The sequence below is a fragment of the Ochotona princeps genome, chromosome 11 (assembly GCF_030435755.1).
Source record: "Ochotona princeps isolate mOchPri1 chromosome 11, mOchPri1.hap1, whole genome shotgun sequence".
In the NCBI taxonomy this organism is placed as follows: Eukaryota; Metazoa; Chordata; class Mammalia; order Lagomorpha; family Ochotonidae; genus Ochotona; species Ochotona princeps.
Window position 1 is genome coordinate 5,122,002 of NC_080842.1, and position 16,833 is coordinate 5,138,834.

General features: G+C 37.2%; 1 protein-coding gene across 1 annotated transcript in view; it reads left to right on the plus strand.

Moving 5' to 3' along the window:
- The window catches only part of LOC105942513 (disintegrin and metalloproteinase domain-containing protein 5-like), an 87,352-nt gene that overhangs the window by 6,180 nt on the left and 64,339 nt on the right, over nucleotides 1-16,833 (plus strand). The window contains exons 4-10 of the mRNA XM_058670468.1: nucleotides 336-414; nucleotides 679-755; nucleotides 1,810-1,984; nucleotides 2,240-2,305; nucleotides 12,871-12,942; nucleotides 13,116-13,282; nucleotides 14,750-14,831. Of these exons, the coding sequence (XP_058526451.1) occupies nucleotides 336-414; nucleotides 679-755; nucleotides 1,810-1,984; nucleotides 2,240-2,305; nucleotides 12,871-12,942; nucleotides 13,116-13,282; nucleotides 14,750-14,831 (718 nt within the window). The remainder of the gene's footprint in view (nucleotides 1-335; nucleotides 415-678; nucleotides 756-1,809; nucleotides 1,985-2,239; nucleotides 2,306-12,870; nucleotides 12,943-13,115; nucleotides 13,283-14,749; nucleotides 14,832-16,833) is intronic.

Sequence of the window (16,833 nt, forward strand, 5' to 3'; positions counted from 1 at the left end):
GGGTTTTTATAAATAGCTCAATGGCTGAAGTCTGAAACTTGGAAAAAGGCCTGTGTTTGGAATCTTTTTACATCTGTCATCTATCAATTTCTTTTTGATACATCTAGCAAGTTAGTGTGTTTGATTAATTTGAATTTTTGTTATTGTGCAACACTTCAGCTAAAATGCCCCTCTTGGAACGTTATATAATTGACATGAAAGTCTTCAGACAATAGGATATATCAAATAGATTGGTACCACTTTAAATTCCTTAGTAGAAACAAGAATTATATATAAATAATACCGTTTCTGATTTCTAAATTTCTTCTGAGCATGTTTTTATGATTTTTGTCTAGATCATTTTTATCTCCAACAGCGGTTACTCATTATTATGGCAAAAATGATGAAGAGCTTCATACACCTTTGATAACTCAGGTAAAACTTAGCTTTTTAATAGAGTTATTCTGCAATGAACAATATAAAATATTTTGTCAATTTTTAGAAAATCACTTAACACATTAATTGGAATTTAATACCCTGGACTAGGGCTTATTTCTCCACGAAACAAATTCATTGGATAATTGTAAGTCATATTAAAGTATTTGGGTTGCTAAAGTAATAGTTGTAAATGACTTGTGGGATTTCTTTTTTGAAAGAAGTTATCCATTTGTTTTTTATTTGTAAATTTTTTTTTTTCAGATGGATTGCAATTATAATGGATATGTTTCGGGTTTCCCAAATTCTCTTGTGACACTCAACATTTGTTCGGGACTCAGGTTGTAGACTATTTAGAGACATTCATCCTGGCGATATTATATCCTGCTTATGTATGAATTACTCCTTGACATGTCTTTGCTACTTCCACATTCAGTTTTGTTACTTCAGTTCCCTAAGGAATGAGTCAGAGGAACCCATGAGTTGGAGTTGTCCCCCCTAGACCTGAGAGAGTGCTACTGGTATTGACAGAGGCTGCTGCTCAGACGTTGAGCAACCTTGAGTGTAAAGGGTATTGATTGGTCTCTCAGCACTTTTCCAGGTTTTAAAAATTCTTTTTCTTATTTCATAATTTGAAGAATGTTGGAAACTGCAGAATGCCAGAGAATGATAAACACTGTAGCTATGTACTTAGTAATTTTTCATGCACAAAACATCTTCATTTCAGCCCCCACACACACATTACTTAAGCATCAGAAGAGAGTTAGGTATATCAATGAGAAGGGACATAAGAATATGAAAAGCATAGGTAGAAAGGCATAGAAAATCTGGATATTGGGAATGGGGCTTAGCATATTTAAACCCAGATCTACAATTTCTTTAAAATGATAAAAAGGAGGAGGTATTTGGCCCAGCAGGTAAGATGCCTGGCCCCCCCACATTAGAGTACCTGCTTTTGAGTTTGGCTCCAACTGTTGACTTTGACTTTAGCCTGAGGGACAGCAATTTGGTCTCAAGTCATTGGGTTGCTGCCATCCACATGGGAGACCTTGATTAAATTCCTGGTTCCTGGCTTCAGCTAGGAAGAGATCCAAACCATTCCACTGATTGATTTAGGGAATGATCAATGATGGGTGCTTCCTCTTCTGTGTGTCTCTGTAAACAGTTGGTTTTCTCTGTGTCACAGGAGACCGTAATCATAGATTCATAATATAAAACAATATCCATACTGTTTTATCATGGTATGCTTCTGTTGTAAGACATAAATAAGCAACACAATAAAGTAAAAAAAAATTAGGGTGATTTTGAATATTTAAAAAAGTCTAGTAAAATGTCTTATATTTGATTCTAATTTTGGTAGAATCATGTCAGACTTAAAAATATTTCTACATTCAGGGGCATAATTCAGTTTAAAAATATCTCATATGGAATTGAACCAATGGAGGCCCTATCAGGATTTGTACACCTGATTTATGAAGAAAAAACTGATGAAAGTATTATTCGTCTATTTGAAAATGACATGAATAATTTGCTTTATGACTCCAAGAATGCAGTAAGAAAATATCCAGAAGTAAGTGTTGTTTTCTTAATTTACTTGATTCAATACACTTTTTGTAAGTAAAACTATTTTTTGTCAGAGCCAAGTTTGATTGGTGACCTGTGAATCTTAAAATTATCTTACTTTTCCCACAAGATTCTATTACATTGAAAATGGCTGTAGAATTCTCTTATGTGTACAATTTTTACACTCAATCTTTGGACTATAATTTTAGTAGAAAGGTAATTTTTCATGAATTCCTTAAAACCTCTTTTGTGTGTTTTTCAGAGAACTGACTTTTCTAAGTTATTCCAAAGAAGCATTGAAATATACGTTGTTGTGGATAAAAATCTGGTATGTTTTATTTTATGTATCATTGCTTTTTATTTTCTTTTTACTATTGTTTACATAATTGAGAGGGATGCACACACACGTGGGTCTCTAGGGTGGGGAGGATCAGATGTGGAGGAAGGTAGGTGGGCACGTATTTTCAGTTTTGTTCTTTTTTTTCCTCGTGTGTCCACTGGCGGGGGAGGGAGGAGATGCTTGTTGCTGTCAAACTCCATCAGCACCCAGAGATGGAAGATGGTCCTTTGATGATGCCTTAGATACCCCAATGTGGGTAAGAGCCTTGTAAAGGTTTCACTTGAGTGCTTTCATTGCTCCAGAGTTGAGAAGAACTTTCCAATTGTTGTCAACTATTTGTCAATTATTGGTTGACCAAGCCTACCTTAGTGAACTCATAGACCCAAGATCATGCTTCAAAGCTTGGCCAGGAAAATTGTCCCACCTGCTCTGCTTTCCATTCACTGATGAGGCAGTCGATATCCCTTGATGGCCTAGATGAGCTGGCTGTCATGTCCCCCACGTGCCACCTGTGCGTGCTCTTCTCTACACAGGCATCAGCAGCTGAGGAGACAGAGTCCTGACACATGTACTCCAAGGTCAAACAGCACATCCTATCATTTTATTTATTTATTCATTATTTTTAATTCATTAATTACATTGTATTATGTAACACAGTTTCGTAGGTACTTGGATTCTCCCCACCCCTCCCCAAACCCTTCCACCATGGTGGATTCCTCCACCTTGTTGCATAACCACAGCTCAAGTTCAGTTGAGATTCCCCCATTGCAAGCATATACCAAGCATAGAGTCCAGCATCTTATTGTCCAGTCAAGTTCAACGGCTTCTTAGGTAGACCCTCTCTGGTCTGAAGACAGAGCCAGCAGAGTATCATCCCAGTCAATTAAAAGCTCCAACATACCATCAGCAAAAATTTACATCATTATGGAATTAATTGACATAGTAATGAGTAACCAATATGTTAAAAGTAAATGCGAGTTCTTAACCACCTTCTGTGACCACCTCATTGACATTTCAATTTTAGTTTATACACAACATATAACATACATAACATAACATGTTATACATAACATCATATCATCTTAAATTAAGGCAAACATGTGGTATTTAACCTTTTGGGATTGGCTCATTTCCCTTAGCATTATGGTTTCCAGTTTGGCCCATTTGGCCACAAAGAACTGCATTTTGTTTTTTTTAATAGCTGAGTAGTATTCCATGGAGTAGATGAACCATAACTTTCTTATCCAATCCTCTGTTGATGGGCATTTTGGCTGCTTCCATGTTTTGGCAATTACTGATTGTGTTGCTATGAACATAGGAGTGCATGTTGGTTTCTCATAAAACAGGTGTTCTGGATATATTCCTAGGAGTGCTATTGCTGGATCATACGGTAAGTTGATTTTGAGTTGTTTGAATGTTCTCCATACTGATTTCCATAGAGGCTGTACCAGCCTGCAGCCCCACCAGCAGTGGAGTAGGGTTCCCTTTTCCCCGCAGCCTCGCCAACAAGTGTTGTTCGTGCTTTTATTCATGTGGGCCAGTCTTACTGGCGTTAGGTGGTACCTCATTGATGTTTTAATTTGGATTTCCTTTATTGCCAGGGAACTTGAGCATTTTTTCATATGTTTATTTGCCATTTGGGTTTGTTCCTTTGTGAACTGTCTGCCCATTTCCCGTGCCAATATCTTGAGTGGCTTGTTTGTTTTGGTGTTTTGGCTGTTTTGTAGTTCTTTGTATATTCTGGAGATTAGCCCTCTATCACCTACGTAGTGCGCAAAGATCTTCTCCCATTCTGTGGGCTGCTTTTTTACTTTATTGTTTCCTTTGCTGTACAGAAGCTTCTTAGTTTGATGAGGTCCCATTTGTTTATTCTGGTCTTGATTTCTATTGCTTTTGGAGTCCTTTTTAGGAAGTCGGGACCTACCCCTAGATCTTGCAGAGTATTTCCAACATTTTCTTCCAAAAGTTTGAAGGTTTCTGGATGTAGGTTTAGATCTCTTATCCATTTAGATTTGATCTTGGTGTATGGTGAGAGATGTGGGTCTATCTTTTTGTTTCTACAGGCTATCAACCAGTTGTCCCAACAGCATTTATTGAACAGACCTTCCCATTTGCCAGGATTATCGTTTGTCCTTTTGTCAAAGATTATTTGGCTGTATCTGTGTGGGTTCCCTTCTGGTGTTTCTATTCTGCTCCATTGATCTTCCTCTCTATCTTTGTGCCAGTACCAGGCTGTTTTGATAACCACTGCCCTATAATATGTCCAGAGGTCTGGAACTGTGATTCCCCCTGCTAACTTCCTGTTCTTCAGGATGGTTCTGGCTATTCGTGGTTTTTTGTGTTTCCAGATGAACCTTTGGATCATTGTTTCCAGTTCCATGAAGAATGTTTTGGGCAATTTGATTGGAATTGTGTTGAATGTATATATTGCTTTTGGCAACATAGACATTTTAATGATATTGATTTTGCCTATCCAGGAGCATGGGATGTTACTCCATCTTTCGAGGTCTTGTTCAATTTCTTTTTTAAGTGGTTTGTAGTTTTCTTCAAATAGGTCTTCTACATTTTTGGTTAGGTTAATTCCCAGATACTTCATACTTTTCTCTGTTATTTTGAATGGTATTTTGCTGGTTAGATCTTTTTCCAACTTGGGGCTGTGTGCATACACTATGGCTGTTGATTTTAGTTCATTAATTTTGTACTCTGCCACTCTACTGAACTCTCGTTTAAGTTCTAGGAGTCTCTGTGTTGAGCCTCTTGGCTCTTCTATATAAAGAATCATGTCATCTGCGTATAGTGAAAGCTTGACTTCTTCGATTCCCATTTGGATTCCTTTGATTTCTTTTTCTTGTCTTATGGCCTCAGCGAGTACCTCTAGGACTATGTTGAATAGCAGTGGTGAAAGTGGACATCCCTGTCTTGTTCCAGATCTCAGTGGGAAGGGTTCCAGTTTTTCTCCATTCAGTATGATGCTGGTTTTGGGTTTTTCATATATTGCTTTGATTATGTTGTGGATTTTTCCATCTATGCCTACCTTGGTTAGGGTTTTTAGCAGGAAGTGGTGTTGGATTTTGTCGAAAGCTTTTTCTGCGTCTATTGATACTATCATGTGATTCTTGTTTTTCAGTTTTTGGATGTGGTGTATCACATTTATGGATTTCCTTATGTTGAACCACCCCTGCATTCCAGGGATGAATCCTGCTTGATCTGGAAGAATGATCTGTCGGATGATTTTTTGAATTCTATTGGCTAGGATTTTGTTGAGTATCTTAGCATCAATGTTCATCAGAGAGATAGGTCTGTAGTTTTCTTTCTCTGTAGGATCTCTGTCCGGTTTTTGGATTAAGGTAATGTTGTCTTCATAGAATGAGTTTGGAAGGGTTGCTTCCTTTTCTATTGTTTTGAAGAGTTTGTAGAGGATTGGGGTTAGTTCTGTTCGGAATGTTTTGTAGAATTCTGTAGTGAAGCCATCTGGGCCTGGGCTTTTCTTTGTTGGGAGATCTTTAATCACTGATTCAATCTCTGCTTCAGTTATGGGTTTGTTCAGTTCGTTTGTTGCCTCTGGGCTAAGTTTTGGCAGGTTGTGTGAGTCTAAGAACTTTTCCATTTCTTGGTGGTCTTCTGATTTGTTGGAGTACAGTGCTTTGTAGTAATTTCTAATTATGTTCTTAATGGTTGTAATGTCTGTTGTTATGTTGCCTTTTTCATCTTTGATGCTGTTAATTCTTGCTTCCTCTTGTTTTTTCTTTGTCAGTCGGACCAGCGGAGTGTCTATTTTGTTTATCTTTTCAAAAAAACCATCTTTTGGTTCATTGATTTTGTGTATGTTTTTTTTTTTATTTCTATCTGGTTGATTTCCTCCCTTGTTTTGATGATTTCTTGTTTCCTGTTGTGTGTGGGGCTCTTCTGCTGCTGCTTTTCCAATTCCTGGAGATGTGTGGTTAGTTCCTGTATTTGGCGCCTCTCTTGGGCCTTGACATGAGCTCCAATTGCGATGAATTTACCCCGTACCACTGCTTTGGCAATGTCCCACAAGTTTTGGAATGTTGTGTCAGAGTTTTCATTGGTTTCCATAAATTTTTTGATCTCATCTTTAATTTCTTCCCTGACCCATTGTTCGTTTAATAGCATATTGTTCAACCTCCAAAAGTTTCTTTGACCACCATGGTCAAGGCTGGGTAGGCTGAAACCAGGAGTCAGGGGCTTCATCTGGGTTTCATGTGAGTGGCAGGGCCCCAAGCACTTAAGCTATAGTCTATTGCTTTCTTGAGTGCATTAGCAGGGCCTGGACCAGGATTGGTGCAGCCAGAACATGAACTGGAACCCATGTGAATTACAGTCAGGGCAAACATATCTGTTTCCTTAAATATTTAATGTGTTGTATGGGAAGCCATTATAGTATTTTCTTCTAATTAAATGATAACTTCTTACTCTTCTTTAACTGTAACTTAAAATGCATTAATCAACCTTGCTTGGCACGCTTCCCAACCTAGCAATTTTGAAGTTGCGTTAATTACATACAAGAGGTATATAACCACCACTTGAATACATCTTAAGAAGTTATTCATGACCTCAAAATGATAATTCATGCCCAGTATAACTCCATCCTTCTCATCCTCCTGGCCCATGGAAACCTCTATTCTGCTTTCTATCCCCATTGGTTGGCTATTCTAGGTTTTTTATATCAGTGGAAGAAAATAGCACTTGCCTTTCTGTGTCTGCCTTATAACAATGTCATCAAAGTTCATAAATGTTGTAACATATATCATAATTTCATACAGTGTTAAGGCTGAATAATGCTTCATTTTATGTATCTGACACATTTTGTGTATGACTTTATCAGTTGATGGATGCTTCCTATTTTGTCCTTGCCATTTGTAAATAGTACTGCTGTGACTACCAATCTACAAACATTTGCTTGTGGATATGCTTTCAATTGTTTTGATTATAAGTCCTATAGTGTCATATTATGGTAATTCTATGTGTGTTGTTTGGAGAACCCAGCAGACTGTTTGGCACAATGATTTCACTGGTTTACATCCCCATGAGGAAGGCAGAGATTCCAATTTTGTTACTTCTTCACCGGCCATTATTTTTTTTTCTAGTCCTTTGTTTGCTTTCAGTAGTTGTCATCCGAATGAATGAAATAGTGTGTTATTTTATTTTGATGTGATTTTCCTGATAAATGGTGGTATTGTATGTCCTTTCATGTGGTTACTGGCTATTGGTATCTCTCCTTTAGAGGAGTCTCTTCAACTCATGGTATCATTTGATGCTGTTGCTTTGACTGTTTTAATTAATTTTTGGCTGTTCTTGTGTATTCTATATATTAATCAGATACACAAAGAGATTTCAGAAATATGGGAAATGGAATTAAATTGTCTTTTGTCTGTTAGGAGGTTTGCCTGGTCTTTATATGCGTAGAAGTACAGAGATCTCATGATACTAATGAAGGAAAATTCCAGAAACCCCTATGCTCTTAAACCTTTGTTACTCTTCCAATAGTCGCAATAAACAGAATATCCAATCCACAGTCAAAGCAAGAGGAAGGCATTACCTAACTCCTGAAAGGAAGAGTTGCAAAGTCACTTGTTGGATAGTGTAATAAAAGGAGGGGAAACACATCTGGCTATTAGTATATCGCCACCACTCAAGAAGAAAGCTGAAGAAATAGAAACACATTTCATAACAGTAAAAGTACATTTCAGCAGGGAGATAAAACTACAATAATATGAAGTCGCTGAAATATATGGGAACACTTTTTGTAATCCAAAACATCATGGAAGGTGTGGTTTGAAGATTGGAGCAGGCTTTGACCTAGACATTAGGGCAACAGTTAGCATTTCCACGTTGTAATAACCGGGATTGATTTCTGGTATCGGGTCCTGATTCTAGCTTCTTGTTCATACAAATCTTGGGGGACTATGGCTTACATAGCCAGGTTGTTGCAACCCACATGGAAAGTTTCAGCTACTTACTTGGTTTATTTAGCCATTTATTCTTTATTCATATAAGCATGTACTTGTGTATTTGAAAAAAAAGAAGAGCCAGGGAACAGAGTGAGTGTGTTGGGACAATTCAGTTTGTATTACCAACCCTTCTATCAGGACTAACATACTGAGGCACCATCAATGAAGTTACAGCGCACTATGTCTACAACCTATACATGGTAATTGGGTCGTTTCCAACCTCTAAGTACCATGAATTTATGATTCCTGGCATCAATGTTCTGCATAAGTTTTAGAGTCAAATCACATTCAGACTATAACCATTCACGTAATTCATGCCAGCTACTGTAATATGTAACAAAAAATCATGTCCTATTTCTTTTGCAAAAAGAAAAAAAATACCAGTGAGCCAATGGAAAGGAAGGGAAGGAAGATGGAGACAGACAGGGTCTTCTGTTGGCAGAATCTTGTCCCAAATGGCCACACTGCCAGGTCATGATCAGGCTGAATCTGGGATCCAGGAACTCATTTGAGTCACAGGGGCCCAGATGCTTGGGATGTGTCATGCCAGTTTCCCAGGTGTATTAGCCAGAAACTGGATCAGAAGCAGAATAGCCAGGATTAGAATTGACACCTCAGTTTGGTATGCCAACATCACAAGATGTATCTTGACCCACTGTGCCACCACATTGGTCCCTTCCCTTAGATTTTTAAAGTTGAGAAAATATCAGATAGGGTCACGAAGTTACATGTCTTTTGTCTTTTTGGAAGCTTAAGTGGATTTCTCTGTCTCTCTGCCTCCCAAGTAGGTAACTTTCTAATTTTGCTAATTATTAAGGGATTTATTTGTACATTAGATTTTCAGTATCGCAGAAAATGCGATAGTTACTGAAATGGTTCTCACCAATCCTCAAGTGAATGTGATAATACATGAAGAGCAGATTTTATGTAGTTCAAATACAATGCTTTTAAGATTCATATAAAATGATTGAATGTGTTGCATAGTTACATTTCCATGAAGACAGTCACACGTTCTTTGTTCCCCTTCATCCTTCAACAACCCTCTCTCCATTCCTTCTCTCTGACAATATTTGCACTGAAATAATTTTAATCCACTCTATATTCACAGATGTAATTTGCCACTATCATAACATTTAACCAGTAAAGAGGCCACAGTTATACTGGAGTATAAACATTGGCTAAAAGTGTTAATCAAATCCCAAAGTGACTATTTCATTCCTACACTTTCTTTTTGAGTGTTCTGCAATAGCTGCTACATCCCAAAGAGTACAAGTGATACTTCTCTTTGGGGAATTTATTTGGCCAAATATAATGGCCACTACTTGCTTCCATTTGTTTGCAAAACAGAATCCCATTATTTTTGCATGGGTGAGTAGTATTCTGTATATGTATACATATTTTCTTCATCCAGTCATCTGTTGATGGCCATTTGGCTTGTTTCCATAACAGCTGTCGTGAGTTGAGCTGCAATAGAGATGGGGTGGGAGTGGTGAGGGAGTTGTCAGTAACTTTGATTTGCTGATTTCATTTGTTTCTATAAATTCCCAGGATTGCTAGATGTTACGGTGGATCTGAGGAATCCATAGTGTCTTCCATAACAATGGTACTTGTTTGTATTCCTGCCAGCAGCTGGTTAAGGCACGCTTTCCTGCTCATCCTCACGAACATTTAGAGGTTTTCAGTTTCTGTATGATATCCATTTTAAGTGGGATGACATGGAATCCCATTGCGGTTTGGTTTGCGTTCCCTTGATGGACCATGAGCCTGAACGTTTTCCATGGGCCTGTTGGCTATTTGTATTTCATTTGTGAAAAACGTCTATGTCCTTTGCCCATTTATTGCTTGACTGTTTTGTTGTTGCTGAAGTTCTTGAGCTCTTATTTATCCTGGATATTAATCCTCTATCAGTTGCATAATTTGCAGATATTTTCTGCACTTCTTCTGGCTGTCTTTTCACTGTAATGATAGTGTCCTTTGCAGCACAGATAGGATTTTAAAGTATAGTGATGCTTCCCTTCCTACACTTGATCTTAGCCAAAAGGCCGAGAAGCGATGATGCTTCCCTTCCTGTTTCCCCCCTTCTTTTGAGCTTTCTTTTCCTTCTCTTACTTGATTTCTCTTTTGCTTTTGATATACATATTTTAAATTTACATTGTAATCAAATTTATATTTTATAAGAGATAAGCTTAAATTGGTTTTACAGAGTTCTTGAATCATATATCGGAGGGTTCTTAAAAAGCTCATGAAAAATGATAAGGAAAATACATGTAAGGATTTCAATTTTTTAAAAAGATTTATTTATTTCTATTGCAAAGTCAGATGTACATAGAGAGGAGACAGAGAGGAAGATCTTTCATCAAATGATAGACTCCCTAAGTGACCACAATGGCTGGAACTGAGTCCATCCGAAGCCAGGAGTCAGGAGATCCTTCTGGGTTACCCACACAGATGCTGGGTCCCAAGGCTTTGGGCTGTCCTCGACTGCTTTCCCAGGCCACAATGAGGGAGCTGGATGGGAAGCGGGGCTGCCGGGATTAGAATCAGTGCCCAGATGGGATCCTGGTGCATTCAAGGTGAGGACTTTAGCTGCTAGGCCACTGCGCTAAGCCCAAGGATTTCAATTTTTTTGTACCAAAATGAACATCTTTTGGTTCCACATACCATAAGCTTTTTGAGGTACTTTAATATAAAACAAATTTTCCCAAACTTAAAAACAAATATATTTATTTATAATCATATTGACATGGTATAACCTTGTTATATCAGGTAAGGAAAATAAAAAGTAACATAACAAAAATTGAACAGCACAATGAGAAAATATGACTGTATAAAAGAAAAATAGCACATTACCGATTTAATGAAAATCAGTAAGCAGTAGATCCCAGAATTAACCAAAAATTATGACAGCAAATTGCAAAATACTGAAATTGTGCATAGTATATGTTGCTTTACTTCAGTCACTTTATGCTGGCAGTGACTAGGAATTGTGCATGGTCTGAAATTGAAAATTCTTAATTAACCCTGATCTGCCTTAACTGTACAGACTTTCTCGGAGAGTGAACTAGGAAGTGGTGGATCTTTCTCTCTCTGGCTGTCTGTTGTGTGTGACCGTCTGCCTTTCAAATAAGTAAAATGAATATCACAATTTAAAGGAGGGTGGGCCCCGGCACAGTGGCCTAGCGGCTAAAGTCCTCGCCTTGAACATGCCAGGATCCCTTATGGGCACCAGCTCTAATCCTGGTGGTCCCGCTTCCCATTCAGCTCCCTGCTGGTGGCCTGGGAAAGCAGTTAAGGATGGCCCAAAGCCTTGGAACCCTGCACCCACGTGGGAGACCCGGAAGAGGCTCTGGGCTCCTGGCTTCGGATTGGCGCAGCTCCAGCCATTGCGGCCGCTTGGGGAGTGAATCAACAGACAGAAGATCTTCCTCTCTATCTCTCTTCCTCTTTATATATGTGACTTTGCAATAAAAATAAATAAATCTTTGAAAAATAAAGTAAATGAGGATGAAGTGTTATTTCCTGGATATTGCTTGGAAAGGGAAGTCTTATTATTATTATTTTAATCAGTCTCTGCTGCCTCCTCCTCACTCTCCCTCTCTCCTCATCTCTGTCCTCTCCCCACCCCTCCATCCCCTCCCCGACCTTCACCTTTTTCTCCTTCTTTCCCTGTTTTCTGTTTTGCTTGGCATGTCGCAATTGACTTTCCACATTTTCAGGCTGCTAGCTTCTTCAGAATCCAGTCAGAAATGCTGAGGGGAAAATAGTTTCAATGCACCACCCCAGAGAAGAGTAACATGAACGAAAATGCCATTCCAGTAAGGATATAGGCACGAGTGATGCTTCAGCGTCTGCCCGAGAGACTGGAGTCCCAGCTGAGAAGGAGGCAGAAGTTGCCTCCCCTGCTTTGGCCTCTGCCGCCAGCCGGGAGACGTGCCTGCAAGCTCAGGGCTTCAACATGGCCCGCGCTGGCCAGCTGGGGAGTGAACCATCAGATGGCGTTATCTCTCTCTCTGTCTCCCTCTCTCTCTGAAACTTACGAATGAATAAATAAATCTTTTTTTTTAAAAAAATAAATATGCAAGCCATGATGTATCATTTATTAAGTTTCACTGGTTGTAATGGCCTAACATGTGTACCATTAGCTTTACTTTCATTGGCTTTAATTGTTTTCATCTGCAATGTAATATGTAGGTGTGTTAGTTGTATTTAGTGGGAGAACTAGAATAAAGTACATACAATATGCATTTTTGGACATGGAAGTCTAACTTAACCATGGTTAGGAAGGATTATTTTTTCTTTGAAGCATATAGTTTTTGGACTGGGGCTATATTTATTAAAAATAAGTATATAACTACATTTTGATAATTTAAGAATCAGTTCTCATAGACAGGAATACTATACATTGAGAATAATACTATACATTGAGAATAATACTATACATTGAGAATAATTGTACTAAGTATATTTACTAAACTTTTGTGTGCATTATCAGTGTATTTCATTTGGAATGTAGTTCTTTGGAATGTAGTATGTTCTACGTGGTCCATGATGTACTAGCTTTTAAACACAATTTGTTTTTTGCAGTTTGTTTACATGGGCTCTGACACAAAGATCGTAACACAGAAGATTATTCAGATAATTGGCCTTGCCAACACTGTAAGTTTTTAAATTTTTGAAATTAATTCTGTAAAGATACAGAAAATATTAAGTGATGTATATGATTTGCCATTCTGCTTAAAGATTTTCGTATCTAAAATATTACAGTAAATTGATTCCAGTGTAAGCGTACTATAGTGTTTATCTAAACGTTTTAAATCTCTTCCTTTTAGATTTTTACTCCACTAAAATTGACTCTTGTAATATCTTCAATTGAAATCTGGTCAAATAAAAATAAAATTCCTACAGTAGAGCAACCTCATCTTACTTTATTTCGATTTTTAGAGTGGAGCAAGGACTATCTTAAGTATCGATCACATCGTTTTGCGTTTTTATTCGCGTAAGTGTAATATGCTATGTTTTATAGCAATGAATAGCAACGCATGACAGTCTTGTATTTATGAAAGCTAAATATTTATGCATATATATTCAGTTTTTAAAATCTGACAAATACAAAGGGGGTGACAAAAAGCGCAAGCTGGAGTCCCTGTGCGAGGACTGGTGTAGGGCAGGAAAAAGTATTATCAAAGAAGATATAATCGCCAAGTCTAGTGTGCCAAGTGTGTTTGAAACTGTTAACACTGCACTGTACTATTAAAGCTGAGTAGAACTATGTTGTATATTATCTCTTCCTAACACCAGAAAGACAAATATTAAAAAAAATACTGAAATAAGCAGGTTTATTTTTTTGCAGTTTTATATTGTCTTGAAAAATTTGAGCTTTGTACTTATATAAAGGGAGCAAAGTTCAAGTGTTTCAAATATACGATGTTAAAAGCATAGTGATACTTTCCAACCTCATTTCCCTCCCTCCCATCTCCCATTCATCCTGCTCCTTCTCTTATTCTTTTAGTATTCGTAATGATACACTTACAATTTGCTGTGTAATCAAAAGCTTACTCCTCTGCTAAATGAAGAAATCAGCATTATTAATGATTTCAGCTTTTGGTTTCATTTGTGTTACAAATTTTATTATCTATGTTTCTAAATTCATGTCTCTGATTAATTCTAATTAATCCATGTTTTCATTTGCTGAAGACCAAAATTAATAAATTATGCTATTATCCGGAACCAATATACAGAAAAATGCAACAATTTTTAGTTCATTAGTCAGTACGAGGGTTACAGAAACGAAAATCTGAGCTGTGAATATGAAGGGAAACAATGTAAATCTTACCAATGAATGTGTTCGAATTTTGAATAATAGTTGGGTGTCATTATTATCATACATCTAGAGGCTTTTCAGATTCATAATTGGCATATTGAAATATTCTTAAAAATATTTATTTTTCACGGAAAAACAGATTTTACAGAGAAAAGTAGAGACAGAAAGATCTTCCATTTGCTGGTTCACTCCCCAAGTGGCTGCAGCAGCTGGAGCTGAGCTCAGCTGATCCAAAGTGAAGAACCAGGACTTCTTCTGGGTCTCCCATGCGGGTGCAGGGTCCCAAGGTTTTGGGCCGGCCTCAACTGCTTTCCAGGGCCATAAGCAGGGAGCTGGATGGGAAATGGAGCAGCCGGGTTACAAACCCATGCCCTTTAGGAATCCTGGAGTATGTAAGACGAGGAGGACTTTAGCCACTAGGCTACTGTGCCGGGTCCTGAAATATTCTGCTAAGAATTTTTTTAATCAACATTAAAATATTGATGTTTTGCATTGACAAACAATATTTAAATAGCAATGTTAAAAGAATCATGGTGCTTAGAACACAATTAATCGTCCTGCTGTATTAATTGGAAGGAAAGTTGTTATTATTAATTGTAGTGTTTTACAATGCATTTATGAGAAAAAATATGATGTTTTTAGACTTGGGAAACACCATGCGCTTCTAGGAGCCTCGCTTCCAGAGAAATTGTGTGACAAGGACTTTGCAGCAGGAGTTGCTCTGGTAGGTCATTTTCAAATCTTCTCTCTATATATTCATGCTTCAACCTTTCTCAAATATATGAAAGAATAAACAGAAAAATAAGTTTACCATTTTCTTTTAGCTTGTCACTAATTTGCAACAAAGATATTTTGTATTTTTAAAAGTAAATAGAGCATTTAAAAGTTGATCATGCAATATGACTTTTATTATTATGAATGCATTTTGTGCATTTCAAAGAAATTATTCTAAGAACACTCCACTTGATCTTTCTTGCCCTTTATTTTTTTTCAAATGAAGTGCTTTCAATTTATGTATAATCCCAGGCATAAGAGATAGCGCAACACAATGTTCAACAAGGAAAAGTAGAAAGATCACTATTCAACAGTGACACAGCAATGGACTCTAAGCAGTAATCTGATCCTAGCTTGTTGATTTCATATTTGTACAGGCAAGTTTGTTTGCACTCCACAAATAAACACAAATCAGAGAAAGCATGTGATGCTTGGTCTTTTTGAATCTGGTGATTTTCAGTAAGCATAATTCCGGTCACATTTTAGAATTTTTATTTATTTATTTTTTTGCAAAAGACAGGATTTTATTCTTTTTTGATGGTGTGTAGTATTCCATTGTGTGTGTAAATGTATATATATACATATGTCATATATAAATGTGTATATATATGTATATATATAGTCATCAATTGATGGGCATCTGGGTCAATTCCATATCGTCATTATTGGGAATTGATCCACTGTAAGCACAGGAGTGCAGACCACACTATGCTGACTTCATTTGGAACTGGATGTCTGGATGATGGTAGATGAATCTTCTAGCTGAGGAGTGTGCATGCATGTTGTCTTCCATAACCGTGTTACAGTCCTACTCTGTTAGGGTCCATTTTTTTCTTACCTGTTCACCCAGCATTTGTGGCTTTTGCTTTCTGCATGATAGCCATTCCAAGTGGAGTGAACTCTCACTGGTTTTGATGCGCAGATCCCCTGTTTCTGTCGGCGTTTTGAAGTTCATTGTTTGAAAATTGCCTGTTCTTGTTCTTTGCTTCTCTCTTGTGGGCATTTTGCTATTGTTGAGTTTTTGTGAGGACCTTACAGATCCTAATCCTCTACCAGATCCATAGTTTACCAACAGTTTACCCGACTCTGTTACTTGCTTCTTCAAGCAATACACTTTTCTTTTCTGTGCAGAAATCTCTCAGCTTGATGCAATCCTGTTTGTCAGTTTTTGTTGTTGATACCAGAGTTTCTGGAGTCTTACGTGGGAATTCTGTGTCGATTCCAGTGTCTTAGGGTGTTTGCCCTGTTTTGTTTTTTCCGGTGTAAGTGTCTCTGGTCCATCATGAATTGCCTTCTGAATACGGTATTAGGGAGAGTCGTGTTTCATTTTTCTGGATGCACAGATCCAGTTTCCTAGACTCGATTTTGAAGAGATGGTCCTTTATCAAATGAACTTTTTAGTTCATTTCGTAAAGCTTTGCTGGTTGTAGATGTATGGATTAATTCCTGTGGTTTCAGTATTATTCACTTGGTCAATATGTTTATTTTTTTTCTGAAAGTACCAAGTGATTTTGGTTATTACTTCCCTGTGGTATGCTCTAAAATCTTGTATGTATTGCCTCTAGCTTTGTTCTTTATTTTTGTTTTTATTAAGTGCTTTAGCCATTCAATATCTCTTCTGCTAATGTATATATAATATATATAATATATTATTAGAATATATATATTATTAGAATCTTTTTTTTCTTTATTTGAGAAGTAGGGGTTGTACCGAATGTGTAAGTTACTTTTATTTATTTATTTACTTACTTATTCATTCATTTATGTTAGTTACTTTTAGTTGGCATGGCCATTTTGGTAGTATTAGTTCTTTTAATCTGCAAACATGGAGATTTTTTCCCCCAATTTGTTCTGTTTTCCGTTTTTCTCCTTAATTTATTGTAGTTGTTTGCTGTAGATATCTTTTATATTCTTGGTTAAATTTATCCCAAGGCAATTAATTTTTTTAAAAA